At 39.7% G+C, this 27,680-nt stretch overlaps 1 protein-coding gene across 4 annotated transcripts in view; it reads right to left on the reverse strand.

Moving 5' to 3' along the window:
- Window positions 1-27,680, reverse strand: part of TTC17 (tetratricopeptide repeat domain 17) — a 147,885-nt gene that overhangs the window by 13,983 nt on the left and 106,222 nt on the right. For 2 of the 4 annotated variants that reach the window (XM_047775947.1, XM_047775946.1), the window contains 3 exons: window positions 23,887-24,007; window positions 20,877-21,036; window positions 19,866-19,949 (listed from right to left, as the gene is read on the reverse strand). In XM_047775947.1, the coding sequence (XP_047631903.1) occupies window positions 19,866-19,949; window positions 20,877-21,036; window positions 23,887-24,007 (365 nt within the window). Of the gene's footprint in view, window positions 1-19,097; window positions 19,565-19,865; window positions 19,950-20,876; window positions 21,037-23,886; window positions 24,008-27,680 lie in introns of those variants that run through there. The other 2 variants (XR_007134378.1, XM_047775948.1) reach the window with 2 other exon arrangements.

Consider the following 27,680-nt stretch of genomic DNA (forward strand, 5'->3'; position numbering starts at 1 on the left):
GTATCCATCCAAAATTGTCATCTGGCTTAGACAGTTGCTATGAGAAAAAGACTGTCATTTTAGCCATCATTCCTCCATAGGTGATATCCTTTCTGCCTCCACAGAGCAAAGATCTTCGTCTAAATATTTTTCACTCATTTGTGCCAAGCTCCTCAAAAGTATTCGCCACAAATAGTCTTTACTACATATCTGTTGGCTGAATGAATGAAAGGCTTTAGTGATATTTCTTTAAAAAAAATTTTTTTTTTCTTTTTTGGCTGCACCCATGGCATACAGAAGTTCCCAGGCCAGGGACTGAATCTGAGATGCAGCTGTGACCTACACCACAATAGCGGCAACTCTGGATCCTTAACCTGCTGTGCCATAGCAGTAACTCCTGCTGTGTTATTTCTTAAGCTATTTTCTCTCAGATGCAAATCCAAAATTCTATAATCTGCTTTGTGATACTGTGGCTGCAACTCTGTAAACCATATTTCTCCTTTGCTCCCTGGCTTCTCATAAGGTTCTGAAAATATGTGTGCTAGGGGATTGGAAGAGAAGAAAGAGAGGGACTTTTTCTCCCACTTGCATGCTTCTCCCGTCATTGTCATTTTGGCAGTAGCAACTTGCATGGGCAGCACCCCCAGGCCCAGCAGCCAGTCTGAGCTCCCTCCTCAGAAGCAGGAATCCACCCAGAGCTCTCTGATAAACTCCTAGATTTTGAAAACCCTAATTGCTTGCATTCTTCTCTCATCCTGTAGGGGCAGAAGCCATTCCCTACAGTTAGTATCTCTGGTTTACCCCTGTGTTTCCTTTTTTCTTGTTCAGCCCTCCACCACAATGTACAGTCATGCCTCAGAGATACTGTGGGTTCGGTTCCAGATCACCACAATAAAGAAAATATTGCAATAAAAACTAGTCACACGAACTTTTTGGTGTCCTAGTGCATGTAATAGTTATATTTACACTACACTGTAGCCTATTAAGTGAGCAATTGTATTATGTTTATAAAAATAATGTATATATTTTAATCAAAAAATACGTTCTTCCTAGAGTTCCCATTGTGGCTCAGCAGTAATGAACCCAACCAGGATCCATGAGGAAGTGAATTCGATCCCTGGCCGTGCTCAGTGGGTTAAGGATCTGGCATTGCCGTGAGCTGTGGTGTAGGTCACAGATGCAACTCAGATCTGGTGTGGCTGTGGCTGAGGTGTAGGCTGGCCGCTGAACTTTTTTGACCCTGAGCCTGCAAACTTCCATAGGCTTTGGGTTTAGCCCTAAAAAACAAACAAAAACTTTCTTGCTAAAAAATGCTAACAATCATCTGAACCTTCAGCAAGTGGTAGTAGTAACATCAAAGATCACTGGTCACATGGAGTTCCCGTCGTGGCGCAGTGGTTAATGAATCCAACTAGGAACCATGGGGTTGTAGGTTCGATCCCTGGCCTTGCTCAGTGGGTTAAGGATCCGGCGTTGCCATGAGCTGTGGTGTAGGTTGCAGACACGGCTTGGATCCTGCGTTGTTGTGGCTCTGGCAGTAGGCCAGCAGCTACAGCTCCAATTCGACCCCTAGCGTGGGAACCTCCATATGCGGCCCAAGAAATGGCAAAAAGACCAAAAAAAAAAAAAAAAATCACTGGTCACAGATCACCAAAATAATAATGTTTGAAGTATTGTGATAATTACCAACATGTGATACAAAGAGACAAAGTGAGCAAAGGCTGTTGAAAAAAATGGCACTGATAGGTCAGGTTGGCAAAAAACATAGCATGTACAAAGTGCAGTCAAGTGAAGTGCAATAAAACAAGGTCTGCCTGTAATTAATTCTCTAAATTAAATTTGCTCTCTGGAAATACCTAATTTGTTCCTGTTTTCCTGACAGTACTCTGACTGACACGGAAGCTTTTAGGATGTCTTTGTCTTTTTTGTAATGTATCTTGGCATGGATTTCTTTTTATTTATCCAGCTTGGGATACATGGTGCTTCCTGAATCTGTTGCTTTACTTATTTCCTTGTCTCTATAATACTCCGGGTAATTTTTTACACAACGCTTTCAGTTCACTGGTTATCTGTGTCTAAATCTAACTCATCCACTGAGTATTTGACTTAATCACTTAAACAAATACACTTTTAGTTTAAGAGGTACTGATTTTTAAATTTTTTGTTGTTGTTGCCCTTTTTACGGCCACACCTACAGCATATGGGAGTTCCCATGCTAGGGGTCGAATCGGAGCTACAGCTGCTGGCCAATGCCACAGCCACAGCAATGCCATATCTGAGCTACGTCTGCAACCTACACCACAGCTCATGGCAACGCCAGATCCTCAAACCACTGATTGAGGCCAGGGATCGAACCCACATCCTCATGGATCCTAGTCGGGTTTGTTAACCACTGAGCCATGAAGGGAACCCCCTGATTTTTAAAAATTTACCTACTCGGAGTTCCCACTGTGGCTCAGTGGTTAACGAATCTGACTAGGAACCATGAGGTTGCGGGTTCAATCCCTGGCCTTGCTCAGTGGGTTAACGATTCGGCGTTGCCGTGAGCTGTGGTGTAAGTTGCAGACGCAGCTCGGATCTCGCGTTGCTGTGGCTCTGGTATAGGCCGGAGGCTACAGCTCCGATTGGACCCCTAGCCTGGGAACCTCCATATGTCATGGGAGCAGCCCTAAAAAAGACCAATAAATAAATAAATAAAAAAAATTACCTACTCATTTCTGATATGCCTTTTTTGCTTGCCTTTGTGATTCTATCTTTTAGGTGTTTTCTTATGAAAACTCTTAAATACATACAAATAAAGGGAACAGTATGATGAACTCCATGTACTCATCACCTAGATCCAATACTTATCAACAACTCATGGCCAATCCTATTTTGTCTAAATCCTTATCCATGCTAATCTGAAGTAAATCCCAATAAGTTTTTCGATGCTACATCTGAAAAATAAAACTTCATGTTTGAAACAAACTTAAAAATCTGGCCTAAAATATTAAAAATCATTCTTTAATATCATTAGGAATTGTTCTGGTGTTCCTATTTCCCCCAATTCTCTCATAAGCTTGTTTTGCTTTTACAGTTTTAATCATAATCTAAATAATACACTGCAACTGGCTAATGTATTCCTTAAGTCTCTGATCTCTAGAGTCCACCTTCACCCCATTTTTAAGATTTATTTTTGTAGAATATAGGGTTATTTATCCTGTAGTTTTGCACTGACTGGACTCTGGCTATTGCACCCTCATGGAAGCATCTGACATGATCCTTTGTCCCCTGTATTTATTGTGAATTGGTAGAGACTTACTTGACTGAATTTAGATTTGACTTTACTGGGGAGGAATGGGGGCAAAACTATTTCATGGGTGATTCATGAACTTCCAACAGTACACACATACTGTCTGTGTCTCTATTTGTGATGTTAGCCAGTGATGGTCACTGCCATAAATTGATTGGGGGTTATAAAACTATAATATTCTTATTTTATTATTCCTAGATTATTAGTTGTAATATTCCTATAAAGACATTCCAGCCTCAGTTATTTGTTTACCCCAAAGTACTGTTCATTTAGAAAGGAAGGATACATACTTGTAACTTTCTTTTTTCTTAGAAGGATCTGGCAAGGTAATTTTTTAAAATGGAAGTGTCGTTGATTTATCATGTTATATTAATTTCAGGTGTCCAACATAGTGATTGGGTATTTTTACAGATCACACTCCATTAAAGTTATCATAAAATATTGGCTATATGTCTCATACTTTACATTACAACCTTGTGTCTTATTTCTTTGATACCTGGTAGTCTGTACCTCTCAATCCCCTCCCCTATCTTGCCTCTTTGCCACCTGTCACCTCACTGGTAACCACTAGTTTGTTCCCTATATTTATGTGTCTATTTCTTTTTTTGTTATATTCACTCATTTGCTTAATTTTTTTAGATTTCACATATAAGTGATAATATACAGTATTTCTTTGTCTTATTTTACTAAGCATAATATACTCTAGGTCCATCCATGTTGTTCCATATGGTAAAACTTCATTTCTTTTTATGACTAATATTTCATTTTGTGTGTGTGTGTGTGTATCTTCTCTATTTGTTACTCATCTGCTGACAGACTCTTAGGTTGCTTCCATATCTTGGCTATTGTAAGTAATGTTTCCATGAACACTGGGGTACATGTATCTTTCTGAATTCATGTTTTCATTTTATTTGGATATATATCCAGGAGTGGAATTGCTGGATCATATGGTAGTTTTATTTTTAATTTTTTGAGGAACCTCTATAATGTTTTCCACAATAGTTATATCAATTTACATTCCCACTAACCAGGGTCCAGTGAGCCAGGGTTTCCCTTTTTCCATATCCTTGCCAACAATTGTTATGTCTTTTTAACAAAAGCCATTCTGACAGGTATGAGGGCTATCTCACTGGGTTTTCTTTTGTTTTGTTCATTTTTGACCATCCCCCAGCATATGGAGAGCCTGGGCCAATCCAAGCTGGAGTTGTGCCCTAAGCCACATCTGCAGCAATGCTGGATCCCACATCCCACGCTCCCAAGATGCTGCCAATCCCATTGCACCACAGTGGGAGCTCCATCTCACTGGCTTTTGGTTTGCACTTCCTTGATGATTAGTGCTCTTGAGCATCTTTTCATGTGACTGCTGGCCATTTGTATGTCTTCTTTGGAAAAATGTCTATTCAGGTCTTCTGATTTCTTAAGGCTTGTTTTTCTGATATTGAGTTGTATGAGATCTTCATAAATTTGGGGTATTAACCTCTCATCAGACATATCATTTGCAAATATCTTCTCTCATTCAGAAGGTTGCTTTTTTGTTTTATTGATGGTTTCCTTTGCTGTGTAAAACTTTTTAAATTTATTTAGGTCTCATTTGTTTATTTTTGCTTTTGTTTCCCTTGCCTGAGGAGACATATCAAAAAAAAAATATTGCTAAGAATCACATTTAGGTCTTTGGTCCACTTTCAGTACATTTTATTTATATAAAAATATTCTAATTTAATTCATTTATATGTAGATTCCAGTTTTCCCAACACCAATTACTGAAAAGACTGCCTTTTCCCCATTGTATATATATGTATGTATATATATGTATATATGTATGTATGTATGTATATATATATATGTATATATATATATATACACATATATATATATATGCCTCCTTTGTCATAGATTAATTGACAACATGTTTGTGGTCAACTTCTGAGCTCTCTATTCTGTTCCATTGAACTAATCTATGTGTCTGTTCTTGTGCCAGTTCCATACTGTTTTGATAACTATAGCTTTGTAGTAGTCTGAAGTCAGGGAGCATGAAACCTCCAGCTTTGTTCTTTTTTCTCAAGATTGCTTTGGCAATTTGGGTTCTTTTTTGCTGCCATAAAAATTTAGAACCATTTGTTCTAGTTTTGTGAAAAAAATGTCATGGATATTTTGATAGGGATTGTGCTAAATCTCTAGATTGCTTTGAGTAGTATGGACATTTTAACAATATTAATTCTTTCAAACCATGAACATGGGTTAGCTTTCTACTTTGTATCATCTTTAGTTTCATTCATCAATATCTTAAAGTTTTCAGAGTATAGGTCTTTCACTTCCCTGGATAAGTTTATTCTTAGGTATTTTTTTTTTTGATATGATTGAAAATGGGACTGTTTTCTTATTTTCTCTGATAGTTAGTAGTGTATAGAAAAACAACAGATTTTTGTATATTAATCTTGTATTCTGCAACTTTCCTGAATTCATTTATTAGTTCTAATAGGTTTTTTTTTTTTCTGTCTTTTTAGGCCCACACCCAGGGTACATGGAAATTCCCAGGGTAGGGGTCAAATTGGAACTGTAGCTGCCGGCCTACACCACAGCCACAGCAATGTGGGATACGAGCTGTGTCTGTGACCTAAACCACAGCTCATGGCAATGCCAGATCTCTAACTCACTGAGTGAGGCCAGGGATTGAACCTGTGTCCACATGGATACTAGTCAGGTTCATTACCACTGAGCCACGACAGGAACTCCAGTTCTAATAGTTTTTCTTTTGTGAGATTTAAGAGTTTTCTACAATATCATGTTATCAACAAATAGTGACAGTTTTACTTTTTCCCTTCTAATTTGGATGGCTTTTTATTTCTTTCTGTTGTCTAATCGCAATGGCTAGGTCTTTTAATACTGTGTTAAATAGAAATGGTGAGAATGGGCATCTCTGTCTTGCGTCTGATTTCAAATGAAAAGTTTTCAGTTTTTCACCATTGAGTATGTTAGCTGGGTTTGTCATAAATGGCTTTTATTATGTTCCCTCTATACTAACTTTGTTGAGAATATTTATTATGAATAGGTGCTGAATTTTGTCAAATCCTTTTACTGAATCCATGAGATAATCATGTGATTTTTATCCTTTTTATTTTCATTAACGTGGTGTATCACATGGATTGATTTGCAGATACTGAACCATCCTTATATCCCTGGAATAAATCCCACTTGATCATGGCATATGGTCTTTTTATATATTGTTGAGTTTGATTTGCTAATATTTTATTGAGGTTCTTTATATTCATCAGACATATTGGCCTGTACCTTTCTTTTTCTGGTAGTGTCTGATTTTGGTATCAGGTAATAGTGATCCTATAAAATGATTTAGGAGTACTCTCTCCTCTTTAACTTTTAAAAGTAGTTTGAGAGGGAAAATTATTAATCTTCTTTATATGTTTGGTAGAATTCCCCTTTGAAACCATCTGGTCTTGGACTTTTGTTTGTTGGGAATTTTTGGATTACTGATTGAATTTTAACACTAGTAATTGGATGGTTCAGAATATCTATTTCTTCCTGATTCAGTCTTAGAAGATTGTATATGTCTAGAAATTTATCCATTTCTTCTAGGTTGTCCAATTTGTTGGCATATAACTGTTCATAGTATTCTCTTAAGACTGTATTTCTGTGATACATTTTAATTTCTCTTCTTTCTTATTTTATTTGGGTCCTCTATTTTTCTTAATGAGCCTGGTTAAAGTCTTATCAATTTTATCTTTTCAAAAAAACAGTTCTTAGTTTCACTGATCTTTTGTATTGTTGGATTTTGTTTATTTGTGTGTGTGTGTGTGTGTGTGTGTTTGGTCTCTTTTTACATTTCCTTTCTGACCTTTACTGATTCCTCACTTCTGCCAACTTTGGGCTTTGTTTGCTTTTATTTTTCTAATTGCTTTAGAGGATAGGTTAGGTTGTTTGAGATTTTTCTTGTTTCTTGAGGTATCTGTGCACTGCTACAAACTTCTTTCTTTTAACTACTTTAGCTGCATCCCACAGATTTTGGAAAGTTGTGTTTTTGTTTTCTTTGTATCAAGGTATGTTCTGATTTCCTCTTTGATTTCTTCATTAATTCACTGGTTTTTAGTATCACATTGTTTAGTTTCCACATGTTTGTGTTTTTCCATTTTTCTTCCTGTAATTCATCTCCAGTTTCACACTGTTGTGTGAAAAGATGTTCAATATACTTTCTATCTTCTTAAATTTATTGAGACTTGTGTGGGGGCCCAGCATGTGATCTATCCTGTAGAATGTTCCATGTGCAATTGAAAAGAATGCGTATTCTGCTGTTTTCGGATAGAACGTCTGGTATATCTATTAAGTCCAAGTGGTCTAGCAGGTCATTTAAGGCAATTGTTTCCTTATTACTTTTCTGTCTGGATGATTTGTCTATTGATATAAAAGGGGTGTTAAAGTCCCCTACTATTACTGTATTATTGTCAATCTGTAGGTCTGTTAATAATTGCTTTATATAAGTCCTCCTGTATTAGGTGTATATATGTTTACAAATGTTATATCCTCTTTTTATATTGATCCATTTATCATTATATAATGGCCTTCTTTATCTTTGTTTTAAAGTGGAAAATGGTATCTAAAGATAATCTGGACACTAAGGATAAACTAATACTGAGCTAGTCACAGATTCTAGTCTTTTCAGCAAAATAAAGCTAGAAAATATGTAAATATATCAGAATTCTAATACTTCCAATTCAAAACTACAGATATTTACTTATCATCATTCTCATATCTCTATGTCCTTGACCCATACCCAAATTCCAGTTTTCAACATCACCACCAAAACTACTCATTTATTTTGCAATACATATACTTACAATTTCAAAAGAATAACAGTATTACTAAATACAATAGTACTACTGAAAACTGTATAAGGTTTTCTTTTGTCCTTAGGGTAAATTCCATTAGGGATGTACAGTCAAATAATTTTTCGTGGGTGTTTTTTTTTTGGGGGGGGCACACCAATGGCATATAGAAGTTACCAGACTAGGGGTCAAATTGGAGCTATAGCTGCTGGTCTATACCACAGCCACAGCAATAATGCAGGATCTGAGGTGCATCTGCAACCTACACCACAGCTCATGGCAATGCCAGATCCTTAACCCATTGAGTGAGGCCAGGGATCAAACCCACATCCTCATGGATACTAGTCAGGTTTGTTTCCACTGAGCCACAACAGGAACTCCCAAATAACTGTGTTTTAAAATCACTTGGAATAGTTGGTCTTGATGTGGTTATACTGCCAACTGAATGCTGAGTTAAGCTCATTTAATTTTACTCTTAATTAGGAATTGCCTTATTTAAAATTTTTTAGTAATTATGCAAAATATTTATTTGGTTCCAAAGTCAAATTAAAACAAATAACAATGTAGATTCAAGGAAATCTAACTTCATTTCCTGTCTTTTCTATCTTATGTCCATCTTCCTTCCACAGGAAACCATTTAAATTTTTTTTCAAATTTAGTCTTTCATTCTAAAATATCTTTCTGTTTCTTTCAACATTTATTCCTCTCCTGCACTTTTTTTTTTTTTTTGGTCTTTTGTCAGGGCCGCACCTGTGGCATATGGAGGTTACCAGGCTAGGGGTCTAATCAGAGCCGTTGCTGCTGGTCTACTCCAGAGCCACAGCAACGTGGATCCGAGCCTCGCCTGCGACCTACACCACAGCTCATGGCAACCCACTGAGTGAGGCTAGGGATCAAACCTGCGACCTCATCGTTCCTAGTTGGATTCGTTTCTGCTGTGCCACAATGGGAACTCCCCCCGCCTTTATTTATTTATTTATTTTAATTGTCATTTTCTCAAAGAGAAAAATAGTAATCTAGGATACAATTTTTTTTCAACTGTTCTTTTTTTCACTTGCTATATCCTGGACATTACTCTATATAAGTTTGTAGAGGTGGTCCTCATTCCTTTTAATAGCTGCAGAAGTCTCCACTGTGTGGACGTTCACACACAATAAGCAGCCACAGGGGACTTCCTGCTACTGGGCACTTGGGTTATTGCGGATTTTTTTTTTGTCTTTTTTTAGGGCCACCCCACAGCAACTTGGGAGCTGAGCTGCGTCTGTGACCTACGCCACAGCTTGTGGCAATGCCAGATCCTCAACCCACAAAGAGAGCCAGGGACTGAACGCGCATCCTCATGGATACTAGTCAGGTTCTTAACCTGCTGAACCACAACAGGAATTCCATGGACATTTGGACTGTTTTTAATCCACTATTACAATTAGGCTACAATCAACAGCCTCATTCATAGGTATTTTTGTCAGGTAAATTTTTTTCCTGCCATTGCGTTTTTAGGAAAGATTCCTAAAAGTAGGACTCTGAGCTAAATGGGTAAATTAATGTATAATTTTGCTAGGTATTGTTAATTTCCTCTCCATAGAGGTCATTCCATTTTGCATTTCCACCAGCAATGTATGACAGTGCGTTTTCCCATGGCCTCACCAAGGGTATTCTGTCAAACTTCCAGATTTTTGCCAATGAGATTGCCAAGAAATATATCAGTGTAGTTTTGTTCTTTTTCTCTAGTCTTTGAGATAGAAGCAAAGATGACTAATTTTCAATCTACTTTTTTCTTAAAACTAATACATTCATGTAGGCTATAAACTTCCCTCAAGCATTGCTTTTGCTGTATCCCACAGGTTTGATATGCCATACCTCTATTGTCATTCATTTCAAAATATATTCTAATTTTGCTTTCTTTCTTGAACCATGGGTTATTCAGAGGTGTACTGCTTAATCTCACCAAAATCATTGGGGATTCTCTATCCTTTTTTAAATGATTTTTTAAAAAGATTAATTCCATTCTGGTCAGAAAAAAACTAAATTATTTCAATGGTCTAATATTTAGGCTTATGATTCAGCTTATGATCAATATGGTAAATGTTCCATTTGCATTTTTAAAATGAGAATTTTGTCATAGTTGAATGTGTACATTATATAAATATCAGTTATGTCATTTGTTTATTAGCAAGATGTTCTATACCTTATTTTTCTCTGTGCTTAGTTCTATCACTTATTAAGAGGTATGTTAAAATCTACTTTGGTTGTGGATTCATTTATTTCTCTGTTTTAACCTGTCAGTGTTTAATGTTTGTCTATATAATGTGGAATTATGCTATCAATTCCATATATTTTTGTCTTTTTAGGGCCACAACCATGGCATATGGAAGTTTCCAGGCTAGGGGTTGAAATGGAGCTGTAGTTGCCAGCCTATGCCACAGCCACAGCCACACCAGATCCGAGCCACATCTGCAGCCTACACCACAGCTCAGGGAAATGCTGGATCTTTAACCCACTGAGGAAGGCCAGGGATTGAATCTGAGTCCTCATGGATACCAGGTGGGTTTGTTACCACTGAGTTTACACAGGAATTCCTACAATTTTTAATACTCTGCTGGACTGACAACTGTATCATTATGAAGTGTCTTTTTCTGCAGCAGTGCTTCTTGCCTTAAATTCCACTTGTCTGATACTAGTACAGTTACAATACTTTCTTTGGATCAGTGTTTGTTTGATGTATCTTTTTTCCATCTATTTAATTTCAACAATTTTATATCTTATATTAAGATGTGTTACTTGTAAAAAGCACATAATTGGGTTCAACATTTTAACCTAGTCTAATAACGTTAGCATTCTAATTGGGGTACCTAGTCCTTTTATATTTATTGTGATTACTAATATATTGGGTTTATTGCCATCAGCTTAATATTTGTATTCTATTTCATATGCCTGTTTTATATTCCTTTGTCTTCCTTGCCTCTTTTAGGAATTAAACAAATGTTTTATTATTCCATTTTCTCTTAATTATATATTCTTTAACTGTTCTTTTAGTGATTAGCCTAAAAGTACAATACGCATCTTTGAATTACTAGACTAAATATATAAATTATTACTTTGAGTACTTTCCTGAGATGTTAAATTAACACTTTGTCTGTGTGTATTCATGAGAAATTAATCTCAGGTTAACTTTTTAGCTATGTTCCCCTGGAAACCTAATAAAGGCAGAATGTCACCCATGTTACCAGGCAACGCTGCCTATAGTAAAGATGACCTGACTGTAGACTGCAAGTGGACTGGAAGACTGTGATGACCTGGTAACTCTGGCTTTCCTGAGTGTGATGTTTCTTGTTCCTTGTTGGAAATCTTGGACTCTAGGCCCACAGGACTGTTACAAGAGGCATTGGTTCTTACATGGAACTTGAGACTTCCAGGCCAGGATGGTTCCCACACTCATTCATGTAATCTTGATTCCTTATTCCTGAGCTGTCAGTTGGGCGATTGGGATAGAGAACAGGGTCCAGGACTGCTGCCAGAGAGCTATGGGGACTCCCAAAAGAACACATGAAAAGCTGCCTTGCTGGCATGTTGTATTCTCTGTTCTATATCCTCCTGAGTGATGGCAAGATAATTGCCTTACTGAGTCGTACAAGTATGAAGTATCTATCAAGCTGATCTTAAACTATAGGCAGTGGGCATTGAGAGTGGTAGCAGCAGTGAAAGAAACTTTCAAGTCCTTGGTTCAATATCGCCTAGGCACTATGACACAAAAGGAATGGAGAGGGAGATGGTAATAAGACTGAAGCCTCAATGGGGGTCAACTTCCTCAGAGCTAATGGCAAAAGCTTGACATTGTATGACAGGAGATAAATCTTCCCCTTGTAGGAATGGATGAAAAGTGAAGACAATATTATGCTGAAAGAAAATGCCCCACTATCCATGAAATGGAGCTGAACAAAAACTTAGTTGCAAATGGGCTGGCTGGCAAGAGTGATACTGCCTAGATATAACTGACACAATTGATCATTTGATGTACATGAGCCAAACTAGGCATTGATGCCTGACAGAGGGCAGGGAGGAGACAAACACATGTGCTCAGGACTCCATGTTTGTGACTAGGTCTGGATCAAAGAAGAGGATGGAGCAGCATAGCCCTGATGCAAGTTGGATTGGCCATGGATCTAATCAGCATAGAAATAGTGCCCACAAATCATCATCTGAAGAATTGGGGGACAAATGCAGAAGAGCTACTCCACACTAGCCCACACGGTCAAAGAGGACTATGTGGCACCCTGGCAGTGGCAATGGTGGCAGTGTAGTGTGCATCTGGGGCCATGGGTGAGTCCACCACAGAGGCTTCTGGGCACCACATGTAGACAGCAACCTCAGCAGCTCCCTGAGAGTTCTGATAGTACATAATGGTTTAGCCCTAAAATGGAGTCTGACCACATCGTCTCCAGCCACTTGGTGATAATTATGGTAATGCAAATTAAAAACTTCCTAAAGAGATAACTACAGATGAGCTTTTGAAAAAATAATAGAGGATAATGACTATTTTAAAAGTTGAAGCCAAGAGGATATGGAGATCTTTGTTCTTCTGTGAAAGGTAAATGGGAAAGGGCTACTTATGTTTTATCACTGCCATTTTCTAAGGCAGTGGTTTCAAAGTGTGCTCCTCAGATCAGCAGCATCACCTAGTAACATCTGGGAACTTATTAGAAATGTAAATTGTCAAGCCTGACCTTGGACCTACCAAAAATCAGTAAGTTGAGTCATAAAGGCCTAGCAATGTTTTAACAAGCGCTACAGGTGATTCTGGTGTACCCTAAAGCTGAGAACTGCTGTACTAAAGTTAATAATTCAAGGTCAATGAGGTCAGTCTGTAAGCCTACAATGGAAACTGATGTTGGGTTACCTTTTAGCCCTGTTTCCCTGAAGACCTATAAAGGGGTAATGTCGGCTGTCACCAGGCAAGACAGATTAGAATAAAAATGACCTTGGTATAAGCTTTAATGGAACTAAGAAAAACTGGGAAAGCCACCAATTTGAGCTTTCAAGTGCCTTGATTCTCATAGCTAGCTGTGTCCTTTTCTAGCAGTCACCTATGGGGCTATCATAAAAGATGATGGTTCTCAAATGGAACTTGGAACATCTAAGCCAGGATTGTTCCCACATTTAAGCCTTTTTTTTTTTTTTTTGGCTATGCCCACAGCATGTAGAAATTCCTGGGTGAGGGACTAAATCTGTGCCATAGCAGTGACGACAGTGGATCTTTAACCCCCTGTGCCATAAGAGAACTCCTCCCATTTAATCATTTGACTTGTTCCCTTGCACCTGGACTGTCACATGGTAGGAAAAATGGATAAGCAGAGAATGGTCCCTGGCCTAAGGTACACATGTGATGCTGCTGTGGTGTTCTACCTTCTTAGCCTTCTGAGTGAAGCCCATGCCAAATGAGGCCGATTACATGAGTGTGAAATGTCTAACTGGACCTACCACCTAAAAGAAGTAGAAAAAGAAGAACAAACAAAACCTAAAGTCAACGGAAGAAAGGAAATCATAAAGATCAGAGAAGAAATCAATAAAATAGAGATTCAAGAATCAACGGAAAAAAAACTAATAAAATCCAGAGCTGGTTCTTTGAAAAGGTAAACAAAATTGACAAACCTCTTGCCAGACCACTAAGAGGACAAGAGAACCCAAATAAACAAAATAAGAAATGGAAAAGGAGAAATCTCAACAGATAATGCAGAAATACAAAAAAAAATCATAAGAGAATATTATGTACTAATACTATGTGATAACAAATTTGACAACCTAGAAGAAATGGACAACTTTCTGGAGACATACAGACGCCAAAACTGAATCAAGAAGAAACAGATCAACTGAACAGACTAATCACTAGAAATGAAATAGAACATGTAAAAAAACACTCCCTACAAACAAAAGTCTAGGACCAGATGGCTTCATAGGTGAATTCTACCAAACATACAAAGAAGAACTTATACCCATCCTTCTTAAACTTTTTCAAAAGGATGAAGAAGAAAGAACACTCCCAAAGACATTCTACAAAGCCACCATCACCCTAATATCAAGATCAAAGATACTACCAGAAAAATAAAATTATAGGCCAATATCTTTGATGAATATAGATGCAAAAATTCTCAACAAAATTTTAGCCAACTGAATCCAACAACACATAAAAAAGACCATACACCATGACCAAGTGGGATTCATCCCAAGTTCACAAGCATGGTTCAACATACACGAATCAATCAATGTTATATACCACATTAACAAAAGAAAGGTCAAAACCACATGATCATCTCAATAGATGCAGAAAAAGCATCTGACAAAATCCAACATCCATTCATGATAAAAACTCTTACCAAAATGGGTATAGAGGGAACATAACATAATGAAAGCCATTCATGACAAAACTATAGCCAATATAATAATGTATAATTTAAATAGAAAAGCTCAGACTTTAGGTGTAATATTCATTTTTGATTTACAGACACAGAAAACTTCCAACACTACAGAAAATCCTTTCAAGTTGCTTCCCAGTCAACCCCTTCCACCCACAAAGCAATCACTGATCTAATTTCTATCATCACAGGTTAGTTTTGCCTGTTCTGGAATTTCATATAGTTGAGATCATACACGCCACACTTCTTTGTGTCTAATGATCTTTATTAGCATAACATTTTTAAGATCCATCAATATAGATATAGCGTCTTTCTTGCACAATAATATCCATTGTGTAAATATGCCACTGTTTATCCATTCTTCTATTGATGGGCATCTTACTGTTTCCAGGTTTTTGGCTATTATGAATAAATCTGCTGTGAACTTTTTTTTTATTCTGCTTTTTAGGGCCGCACCCATGGCACATGGAAGTTCCTAGGCTAGTGGTCGAATTGGAGCTATAGCTGCTGGCCTACACCACAGCCACAGCAATGTGGGATCTGAGCCATGTCCACAACCTGTGCCACAGCTCACAGCAACACTGGATCACTGACTCACTGAGCGAGGCCAGGGATTGAACCCGCATCCTCATGGATCTATTTGGATTCATTTCCACTGAGCCACAATGGGAACTCCTGCTGTCAACATTTTTAAACAAGTATTTTGTGGACATATGTTTTCACGTTTCTTTGATAAATACCTAGCAGTAGAATTACTGGGTCACAAGTACTTAACTTTTTTTTTTTTTTTTTTTAAGGCTGCACCTGTGGCACATGGAGGTTTCCAGGCTAGGGGTTGAATCAGAGCTGCAATTGCTGGTCTACGCCACAGCCACAGCAACGCCAGATCTGACTCACGTCTGTGACGTACACCATAGCTCACAGCAACTCCAGATCCTTAACCCACTAAGCAAGGCAAGGAATCAAACCTGCATCCTCATGGATACTAGTCAGATTTGTTTCTGCTGAGCCACGATGGGAACTTAACTTTTTAAGAGGTTTCCAGACCATCTTCCAAATTGACTGAATCATTTTACACTCTCATTAGCAGCATATAAGATTTTTGATTGTTCCACAGTCTCCAACATTTGTATTACCAATCCTTTTCACTTTAGCCCTTTTAACTCTCAGAATGCTTCTTGCTTCAAAGTTTTTTTTTTTTTTAAATAAGAGTGTAGCTATGTCTGCTTTTACTTTTTTAATTTATTTATTTTGTCTTTTTAGGGCTGCACCCACGGCATATGAAGATTCCCAGGCTAGGGGTCCAATTGGAGCTGTATCTGAGCCATGTCTGTGACCTACACCAGAGCTAACAGCAATGCTGGATCCTTAACCCACTGGATTGAGGCCAGGGATCGAACCCATGTCCTCATGGATACCAGTCGGGTTCGTTAACCGCTGAGGCACGATGGGAACTCCTTTTTTTTTTTTTTTAAATTGTTTGCATGGTATATTATCTTCCATCTTTGTATTTTCAGCCATTCTCTATCCTGATATTTGAAATGTTTCTCTTATAAGCAGCATATAGTTGGATTTTTTAAAAAATCCATTCCATACAAAATGCTTAAATTAGAGATCTTTTTGGTAGTTAACTGATAAACTATATTTACTGTTTTGCTATTTGTGTTCTATTTTTGTGCCTTTACATTTCTTAACTTTCTTTGTATTAATCAAATGTTTTTACTGAATTACATTTTAAACACACTTTTAGTAATTAACCTAAAGCTTAAAATATGCATTACTAATTATAGCAAATTATTTCTTTCACTACTTGACCAACACCAATTAAAGCTTACAACTTTTAAACTCTATTTCCCTTCCATCACTTATGTTATTACTACCATGAATTTTGGTGATAAAGTTGAAGCTCCTCAGGGCAGTACAGTTATTATTTTGTACAGTTACTCTTCATTTACATTTTCCTTCTTCCTTCCTTCCTTTTCCTTCCTTCCCTCCCCCCTTCCTTCCTTCCTTTTTAGGGCGCACCTGCAACATATGGAGGTTCCCAGGCTAGGGGTTGAATTGGAGTTACAGCTGCCGGCCTACACCACAGGCAAAGCAATGCAGGATCTGAGCCTTGTCTTCAACCTACACCACAGCTCACGGCAACGTGGGTTTCTTAACGCACTGAGCAAGTCCAGGGATCAAACCTGCAACCTCATGGTTACCAGTTGGATTCGTTTCTGCTGCCCCACAACAGGAACGCCTTCATTTACATTTTCTTTGAGTGTTCTTCATTCCCTTTGGCATGTCCATATTTCTATCTGGGATCATTTCTCTGAAGGACTCCCTTTAATTCTTGTTTCAGTGCAGGTCTATTGGTGTCCAATTCTCCAAATTTTTACTAGTTTGCACACATCTTTATTTCACCTTAATTTTTGAAGAATATCTTTTCTAGGTTGCAGTTTTCTTTCTTTAGTACTTTAAAGATGTCATTACATTGGCTTCTAGTTCCCATTATTTCCATTGAAAAGTTGTCAGTCTCATAGGTGCTCTTTTTGAAAGGAACAGCGATGGATTAAAGATGGCCCATAGTCTTGGTCACTACAAGCAGATAGAGGCTATTTCCCCTGCCCTGGGACTTGCTTTGACAAACAGAATGGGTGAAAGTGGTGCTGTTTCAGTTCTGTGTGCAGACTCTAAGAGGCCTGGAAGCTTCTGCTTTCACCCTCTTGGAGCCCTAAGCCACCTGGTAAAAACGTCCAGCTTCTCTGCTGGAGAGACAATTTGGAGAGAGAAGAGACCCAGCTGTGTCCCAGCTATTCTAATCGCTCCAGCTTTCTTTGGGGGCTAGCCACATGTCTGTAGTTGCATGAATGATTCCAAGTCAGGCCAGAGGAAAGTCCAGCTCGGATTATAGAATCTTGAGCAAATAATAGTTTTAAACCAGTAAATCTTGGCATGGTTTAGTAGGCCAAAACAAAACAAACAAACAAACAAACAAAAAACACTACTGAAAATAGCATTTTGTATCAAGAATGGAGTGTTGCCATAATAGAAACTTAAAGCACATGACATTAGTTTGGGGAATGAGTTGAAAACACTTGCTGAAAGGAGCAGCAATGAGATGATTAATGGAGATTGGAGAAGAGGCATTATTATCTATTGGCCAAATAAACAGTGAGGCTGTATTTTAGAATATAGGAAAATACTTGATGAAGTTGTGGGTCTGGCTAGGAAGACTTCTAGGAAGAATGCTGAAAGTGACAAATAGTTTTTTTGTTTTGTTTTGTTTTTTAAAGGCAGTAGCTTGGCATAGGGAAGTTCCTGGGCTAGGGGTCAAATTGGAGCTGCAGCTGAGGCCTATACCACAGCCATGGCAATGCTGGATCAGAAGTTCATCAGTGAACTATGCTGCAGCCTGTGGTAATGCCGGCTACTTAACCCACTGAGCGAGGCCAGGAATCAAACCCACATCCTCACAGAGACAATGTTGGGTCCTTAACTTGCTGAGCCACAATGGGAACTCCTAACAAATTTTTTTTAAATCACCTATAATAAAGGTATTAAAAGAGAGAAGAGAACTATACAAGGAACTGCACAGTTTTCTAAGCAGAATTTAGAGAAAATTCTTCCAACCTGAGACTTTCAGGGCTGGGAAATGAAACTTTTTCAACTGCCAGCTTCTCTAGTCAGCATAAGGTTTTGACAAAAAAATGAGACCCAGGTTGCTACCAGCAAAAACTACGGCTTCAGGATCAAGGTAAAATCAAAAGCATGGCAATAAGACCCTTTGTTACTACCACCTAAGAAAAAATCTGATTTTAAGCCTCATAGACTCTCAAACAAAAGTATCTAAGAATCTTAAAGATATTATCCTGGACTTATGTTCAAAGTAGACAGGGGCATTCTTAAAGAGACTTGTGGGTGTGGCTTTTGTCTGATGGAATAGCTTATGACTTCAAAGTCCATAAAGTTTTTTTAAGAAATTGTGCTGCAGACAGCAGCTGAGTAAGGTGTTCAGCTGCAAATACAGGGCACCTTTTTTTTTTTTTTTTGCTTTTTAGGGCCACACCCGTGGCATGCGGAGGTTCCCAGGCTAGGGGTCCAATCGGAGCTACAGCTGCTGGCCAACATTAGAGCCACAGCAATTCAGAATCCAAGCTGAGTCTGTGACCTACACCACAGCTCACCACAACGGTAGATCCTTAACCCACTGAGCAAGGCCAGGGATTGAACCCACAACCTCAAGGTTCCTAGACAGATTTGTTTCTGCTGCGCCACAATGGGAACGCCACAGGACACTTCTAAGGAAAAGGAAAGATAGCTCAGAGGAAAGAGCTGAGTAATAGATTAGGAAACCAATGCCAGAGAACTAAAACAGGCTCTAACCAAGGAATATTTCCTACCCTGGAAATTGGGGACCAGATAGAATTTAAGAATTGCCATGGAACAGTGACTGCTGTGTGCCTTCCACTTCCTCTCTTTTAAACTGATGCGATTTTCTTATCTATACCATACTGTCATGTTCATACTGGAAGCTGAGTTGATTCTTTTTTTTTTTGGCCATGCCCATGGCATGCAGAAGTTTCCAGGCCATGGATCTTGGCCATGCCCATGGCATGCAGAAGTTTCTAGGCCAGGGATCAAACCCACACCGTGGCAGTGACAATGCTGGATCCTTACCCCACTAAGCCACTAGGGAACTCCACAGAAATTGAACTGATTTCTTTAATCACTATTATATTACCTCTTCAATATCATATATTAATAAAATGGAGAGACTCTTAACTGTAAATAAAAATTTAAAAACCTCTTCCTTATAAAAGTATCATACAGAGACAGATGGATAATCTTAAAGACTGTCAATTATATTTTTTGTAGACTGAATAAAAATATAGTTTTGTAAATACCTTGTTTCATGATTTCAAAGAAAAAAGCCACTTCAAGATGTGATTCCCACCCACCATCCAAAATAACAAATATTCTTTATCACCAGAAGAGGAACACCTAACTTAGCTCCCATACCTAGATTCCATAGTTCTTAGTAGCACCACCTGAATATATCCAAGCTGGAATAAAGAAGAGAAAACTGACTAGGTAAGTTTCAGCACAGAAAGTAAGCAAAGCAGCTAAAAACAAGCGAACAAATAAAAAAAATACCCCCTCCCAAAAAAACAAAAACCAACTAAGTGATGGAAAAAGTAATGTTAAAGTGATTAAAACATTCTGTGCGGTGTTATTTCACATTAACCCTTTAGTTACCAAGTGCTAAGCAACTAACAAGAGAGGTTAGAGCCACTTAGTGGCAAATAATCTGGAAAAGTTAAAAAGTGAGCAGTGAGTTTAAAGCTTTCCTATAGGGTGACTTACCTTTTCCAAAACTTTGGCAATTCGAGTGCCAATTTGTTCAAGTGACTGTTGTGGATACTGATCTTTGCCAAGATTTTGCAACACCTGGTATAGGGAGGAAGATGATAGATCAGAGGAGTGAAAATAAGAGAGATCCAATGACACTGCTGATGCTGAGCTGGGCGCTGTACCACAGAAGCAGACTATTTCTCTGGGGTACAGGCTATGGTCCTGTCGGCAAAGCGTTTTGTGGGAGGCATATTGAAGGCCATTTTACCAACCCCTTAGCCTTCTCTCACTTAACAAAAATTACAGATATGTAAAACACATTCATTATAGCATTACAGAAAATAGAATAAATAAAGAAAAAGCATCTGTAATCCTGTCACCTAGACACAACCGCTATTAATACCTCATATATCTTCCAGGTTTTTTCTATGTATACATATATTACTTTTCTCAGAATATGGGATCACACTATATACTGTCACCTACATTTTCACAAAATATATCCTAAAAATTTCTTCTTACCAATAAATATATTTCTACTCTGTATTTCTTAATGGCTCTTATTGTATATACTATCTTACATCTATACCAAAAAGGATTTAACAAATCCTCTTACTGTTGGTCATTTGTGGCATGTTTTCCAATTATTCTTCTAGATAAACTCCTTGCTAGGTATATGCTAGGTTTGCTCTTCTTCCCTTCCTCAAGAATGCCAATAGAAGGATTAACTACCCCAAATATTTCTTGCAAAGAGGCTCTGTCTGATGGCAAGCAGAATGCTATGTACTTCGAGGAATGAATCAGCTAGAATTTCCTGGTCATAAAACAAACAAACAAAAAAGGATAAGCTCAGCCACAGGGCCTAAGAGAAATTAGGCTTGGCCTAAAAAGCCACTTAAATGATAGCCCATTTGAAAAGAGGCAAAAAAAAAAGTGCCTGGCCACTTGTGCTTTCTGCTATTAGTCGTATTCTAACTGTGGGACTAAAAACTATAGACAGGCTGAAAGAAGCCGAGCACTCACCTCTGTTAACTGGCTCTCACCCGTGTAATGTAGGCTGGCTCGGTTGGAAACCCCCTGCAAGTGGTCCAAGGTGTGCATGCTTGTGGGGAGATTACCATTGCAAAGAGGCTCCATCGCTGGCTGTTGTATTGGAGTGGCAAAGTCTATGTGTTCTGTGATGCTGAAAAATGGAGGTGAATACTTTTTTAGCCATGGAAAAGTTGAGCAGGTGAGAAGGTATCAACAATCAGCTGACCATAACTTCAAGATATTATTAGAATTGTCTGGAACTGCAGAATCTCACAATGGCAGAGACCAGAATTTATTTAGTCAGATCTTTCATTTTATAGATGCAAGGACTCCAGTGCCTGGGCATTGAGTGGTGCATGTATGAATAGAGCTCGTACCCCAGGTTAAAGCAGCATTGTTGGGAACTGAGTTCTGAACTCAGCATTTGCTCAATCTACTCAAGCTGCCCCCTTGCCATGCAACATGGTATCTGATTTGCTTATTGCTGCTTGGCTACTTTTTCTCACTGGGGAGATTTTAAACCCCAGTGTGTTTTCTGCTAGGATTTCTTTTCCCAGGGTACAGATAGTGATAAATACCCACAAGTAGTTCCTTTCTTTTATTTTCTCTTTATGTACAGAAGCACACTTTCCCCCAAAGAAATAGTTACCTAAAGTTTAGACAGTGTTACATAGATCCAGCTATTTCTTGTAACTATGTATAAGATAAAAATACTTCTCTTTATGGTTCCAAAGTGGTCATTTCCCTGGTATATACAGGCTAAATGTTACACACTATCATATACACTGATGTGGCAAACTGGTATTGCCTAATTTTATTTCTAGCTACTTAAAAAGTTTAATATATAATTAGGCAAACATTCACTTTATTTATTTATTTATTTTTTTTGGCTGCACCTGCAAGTTCCCAGGCCAGGGATCGAACCTGAGTTACAGCAGCAACCAGAGCCACTGCAGTGACACCAGATCCTTAACCCACTGTGTCACAAAGGAGCTCCCATTCATTCATTATTTATTGAGAGCCTATTACATGTCAGATATCAGGGTTATAAAATTTAACAAAACATACCCAGTTCCCACTGTTATGATGCTCACAGTCTGGTGATAGTACAGATGTGATGAGTTATAAAAGATAAAAATATACTACCATGTCACTTTATTACAGGGGGTTATATATCTCCTCTGATGGAGGGGGGAGGTGGTTAGTGAAAGATTTCCCGAGGAAGTAAGATTTAAGCTGAGACTAGAAGGAGGAGTATGAATTAACCAGGTAGGGAAAAGGTGGTGAGAACACGGCCACAGGCAAGGGGACTCCATGTGTGAAGGCGTGAAGGGAGGGAGGGCAGAATTGAAGATGGAAAGACATGCAGGGAGCAGATCATGAAGGGCATTTTAGGCCACTATAAATAGCAATAAGAAGTTATTGGAGCATTTGGAGACTCACTTATAGTTGAGGAAGTATTTTCAGTAATGCAGAGAGAATGGACTGAAGAGAAAACAGAAGAGCCAGCTAAGAGGCTGCTGAATGAACCTAAGTGGAGATGCCAGTGCTCTGGCTTAAGAAGGCAGCAATGGGGATGAAGAAAAGCAGGTGGCTTTGAAAAACATTCAGAAGGTAAAAGTGATAAGAACTGGCAATGGCTTGGATTTGAGGGGTAAGGTCAACTCCCAAGGTTTCTGTCCTAAGCACTGCTGGAGCTGTTTACTAAGAATAAGAAATAGAAAATAGGAGTTCTCGTCGTGGCGCAGTGGTTAACGAATCCGACTAGGAACCATGAGGTTGGGGCTTCGGTCCCTGCCCTTGCTCAGTGGGTTAACGATCCGGCGTTGCCGTGAGCTGTGGTGTAGGTTGCAGACTCGGCTCGGATCCCGTGTTGCTGTGGCTCTGGCGTAGGCTGGCAGCTGCAGCTCCGATTCAACCCCTAGCCTGGGAACCTCCATATGCCGCGGGAGCGGCCCAAGAAATAGCAACAACAACAACAAAAGACAAAAAAAGACAAAAAAAAAGAAATAGAAAACAAACAAAATAATGTTTTTTTGGGAATTCCCATTGTGGCACAGTGGTTAACGAATCTGACTAGGAACCATGAGGTTTCGGGTTCGATCCCTGGCCTTGCTCAGTGGGTTAAGGATCCGGCGTTGCCATGAGCTGTGGGGTAGGTTGCAGACGTGGCTCAGATCCCGCGTTCCTGTGGCTCTGGCGTAGGCGGGCAGCTACAGCTCCGATTAGACCCCTAGCCTGGGAACCTCCATATGCCGTGGGAGTGGCCCTAGGAAAGGTAAAAAAAGACAAAAAAAAAGTTTTTTTTGTAAGGAGAATGATGAGTTCAGTTTTCCTGAGCTTGTGGTGCCTGAGAGATATCCAGGCAGGGAGACCAGATAGGTAACTGGAGACATGAGTTGAAAGATTTGAAGGAAGGTCTGGTCTTGAGATTCAAATCTGGAAGTTGTAAACTATCAGTGCTGACAAAGTTCTGGGAGCAAGAGCAGTCTAACTAAGAGTAATCGTAAAATAAGAAGGCTTAGTGGTAAATCTCAGGCAACGCCAATGCTTAAAGGGGAGAAAAGGGGCCAACAAAAGAGAATGAACATCCAGGGAGGAAAAAGCAGTTATTGGAGAGGCAGCCTTGCTAACTTGTTTCCTAGTAGGTGTTCATAAATGTGGATTTGCTCTGGCTCCCTTTTCAAGCACATGAGGTCAGTGAGAGACCAAAGGTTTTGTGCTTTAATGAAGAGAGATTTAGTCTTCAAACGGAGTTGACTTCCAGATAGTTTAGAAAGTATGGGTGAAGACACTGAGAAGAGGCTGTGTTTCGGCACAATGGGCTGAGACCACCTGTGGCCTGTGGTCAGCAATGGGTATCCTCTGAACCACCCATCCTCGAAAGAATGACTCTTCTAACAGCTGCTGACAAAGAAGGGCACCCCTGAAGTCAGCTGGGGCCCAGTGGGATCACTGGTACACAAATGCCATGAAGGAGGAAGAGGTTTAAAATACTCACTCAATGTTTTTTGAAGAAACTGCAAGCCAGGTACTCACGATGGCTGTCAGCTCTACCCAGCGGAGTTTGAGGCATTCGTCCGGGCTGGGCCATCCCAGACTCTGGTAGTCACGCTTTTTTCCTGGAAGGAAAGTATGTCATCAATCCACACAACTGCAAAGGAAGATAATGTGTCGTGTCTTATGCCCCGATGATTATGTCATCCAGATTGTTACATTGGAGGTGCCAGTCATTCTTCTTGTCTACAGAATTTCTACCACTTGAGAACTAAAATCTTGTCACTCATAGCAATAGGAATAATGACCACCTTTGAGTAAACCTTGTTCTCAAAGATAGATGATGAAGTAAAAGTAAATTAATCCTTTATATTTAAGACAAATTTAAGGTTAAGGTTAAAGTTAAATTATTCTGCAATATCCACATTCTTATCAAAATTTTTTACCTCTCTACATTTGGATTTTGTAAGGACAACTCTAAGTCAGGAGGAACATACATCTCTAAAGCAGGGTTTCTTAACCTGGAACTACTGACGCTGTGAGCACTCGCCTGTGCTCTGGAGGATGGCTGGCAGCACCCCCGGCCTCTACTCAATAGTTATCAGTAGCACCCTGCCCCCAGACCAAAAATGTCTCCAGATTCTGCCAAGAGTTCCCTGGGAGGGCAAAATCACTCCTGGTAGAGAACCCCTGCTGTAAAGAAAAGCAGCAGGACAGGGAATAATGATCACAATGAAAGGTTATCACTTATTTCCAGAGTACTTACAGTGTGTTCAGGCCCTATGCTAAGTGCGTTACATCCGTAGCTTCATAAGGAAGGTTTTAATCCTTGTTTCTCAGATGAGAAACCAGGGGCTCACAGAAATCAAGTGAACTTCCCAGGGTCATCTGGCTACTAGGTGGCAGAATGGGATCCAGATCCAGGTCTGTTTGAGTCTAATGTGCATGTCCCCAGTCATGCTATTTAAAGCTTTATAGGTCTTTCATTATTTTTATTTTTTATTATCTTTTTGCATTTTCTGGGGCCGCTTTCGCGGCATATGGAGGTTCCCAGGCTAGGGGTCTAATTGGAGCTGTAGCTGAGCTGTAGCCGCCGGCCTGCGCCAGAGCCACAGCAACGCGGGATCCGAGCCGCGTCTTCGACCTACCCCACAGCTCACGGCAACGCTGGATCCTTAACCCACTGAGCAAGGTCAGGGGACGAACCTGCAACCTCATGATTCCTAGTCAGATTCATTAACCACTGTGCCACGACGGGAACTCCTTTGCTGGTCTTTTAAAGCTCTATTTTTTGATAAGCTTCAAAGGTACTATCTTTTGGCTATGGCCCCAAAAAAGAACAGAACTAAGTCCTATCTGGGAAAGATTCTTCTGAAGAAATGCCAGTGGAATGAACATGATGGAGAACTTTGGTTTTGTATAACTTTTATTTATTTATTTATTTAGTCTTTTCAGGGCTGCCCCCACAGCATATGGAGATTCCCAGGTTAGGGGTCAAATCAGAGCTACAGCTGCCAGCCTATGCCACAGCCACAGCAACGCCAGATCTGAGCCACATCTGCAACCTAAACCACAGCTCATGGCAATGCCAAATCCTTAACCCACAGAGCATGGCAAAGGATGGAACACATATCCTCGAGGACACTAGTCAGGTTTGTTACCACTGAGCCATGACGGGAACTCCTTGTATAACTCTTTTTATACTACATGAATTTAACAACTACTTAAGATACAGGCAGGGATTTAGATTCAGATTTAAAAAAAACAAAAAAAGTTTGGAAAAGTTTCAAATGAAACCTGTTTAAATTAATAACTTAAATAGTGAAACCATAAATTTCATAATAAAGCTTATTTTTCTTTTATGTTTAAGAAATTGACTTGAAAAATATCTATTGAGCATCTATTATAAAGGACTGGGATCTGTGTTAAGAGACTAGGGATACAAAGAGGAATAATAAAAGAGCCTGCCCTTGAGCTCACATTGAGCGAGGAAACTAAACATAAATTATTGGAACATGACAGAGTAAGTACTAGAGTACAGAATAAGGTAAGAATAACTGCACAGAGGAGAGGGCAACTAATGCTGCCTGAAGGTTCCAAGGAAGACGTGGCATTGAAATGTGAAGATTAAGGACGAGTGACATTTTAGCACCACTGAGACGTCAGTGGGAATAGCATGTGCAAAAGCAAGGAGGTAAAATAAGAGCATGGTTGTTCCACAGAATGGTGTCAAAGAGGGGAGAGAGGCTGCGTTATAAATGGTCTTATGCATCACGCTGTCAGGTCTGTCTTTATGCTACAGGCATTGGGGAGCCTTTGAGCCCACCTCTTTCCACTTTGTCCACAAGGATATCATAAGAGGCTCTGTTAAATGCTTTGTTTAAATCCAGAGACATTATGTCTAGGACACTCCCCTGGTCTCTCAGTATAGGAGCCCTCAGCAAAATACGAAATGAAATTAGTTACACATTACTGGTTTTATTAATTCTTAGAACAATCTACCATGGCCCTTAATGATTTCCACTTTCCCTTCATAGGCTCACAAAGCACTGGTTTAATAATGTGGTTTAGGGGGTAAGTGGCGCTGTTGGAGGGAGCCTCTGGGATGATGTGTAGTGAGTGACTTCCATAGGGCCAAGTCTGGGATGGAGCTCCTTTCCAGACTGAAGGTAGAAGTTCCTTGAAAGAAATGGAACCCTGTCTGTTTGCTGAGGACAATTAACCCCTGCATGAAAAGGTGTATAAGATGGGATTCAGATGGCAGAAATAGAAGGGCTGGAGCTCAACTTCTCCCCTAAAAACAACAAAATTCACAACTAAAGGCTGAGCAATCTTCAACCAAATGGACCGTAAACCTTCAAAAAGATATCCTACTCCAGAAGACAAAGAAGAGGCCTCATCAACAGGTAGGAGGGGCAATTACATGATATAAACAACCCCATAGCTCCCGGGTGGGAAGCCCCACAGACTGGAAACTAACTGGTTCACAGAGACGCACCTACACGAGTGAGAGTTCTGAGCCCCACATCAAACTCTCACGTGCAGGGAACTGGCACTGGGAGAAAGAGCCCCTGGAGCATCTGGCATTGAAGGCCAGTGGGGCTTGTGCGCAGGAGCGCCACGGGACTGGGGGAAACAGAGACCCCATTCTTAAAAGGCGCACACAGACTTTCACATGCACTGGGTCCCAGAGCAAAGCAAAGGCTCCATAGGAATCTGGGTCAAACCTGACTCAGTTCTTGGAGGACATCCTGGGAAAACACGGCTGAATGTGGCTGGTTGTGAGGAAAGGACATTGAAAGCAAAGCTCTCGGGAATATTCAGCAGCATGCCTTTCTCTGGAGGTGGCCATTTTGGGATAAACCTGGCCCCACCCATCACTCAGCACTGAGAAGCCCCAGGGCAAACAACAACCCATTGGGACCACAGCCCCACCCCTCAGTAAACAGGCTGCCTAAAGACCCCTCAGGCACACAACCTCCTCTAATCCCATCCAGCCACTAAGCCCCACCCACCAAAGGGATCAGAATCAGCTCCACCTGCCAGTGGGCAGGCACTGGCCCCTCCCATCAGGAAGCCTACAGCAAGCCCCCATACCGACTTCAGCCACAAGGGGGGCAGTCACCAGAAGTTAAGACAGGCTACAACGCTAGTATCTGTAAAAAGGTCGCCACACCAAAAACCTATAAAAATGAAAAGACAGAGAACTATAACTCAGAGGAGGGAGAAAGAAAAAACCCCAGAAAATCAGCTAAGTGATAAGGAGATTCTCAGCCTCCAGGAAAAAGACCTTAGCCT

Source organism: Phacochoerus africanus, chromosome 4 (assembly GCF_016906955.1).
Source record: "Phacochoerus africanus isolate WHEZ1 chromosome 4, ROS_Pafr_v1, whole genome shotgun sequence".
Lineage (NCBI taxonomy): Eukaryota > Metazoa > Chordata > Mammalia > Artiodactyla > Suidae > Phacochoerus > Phacochoerus africanus.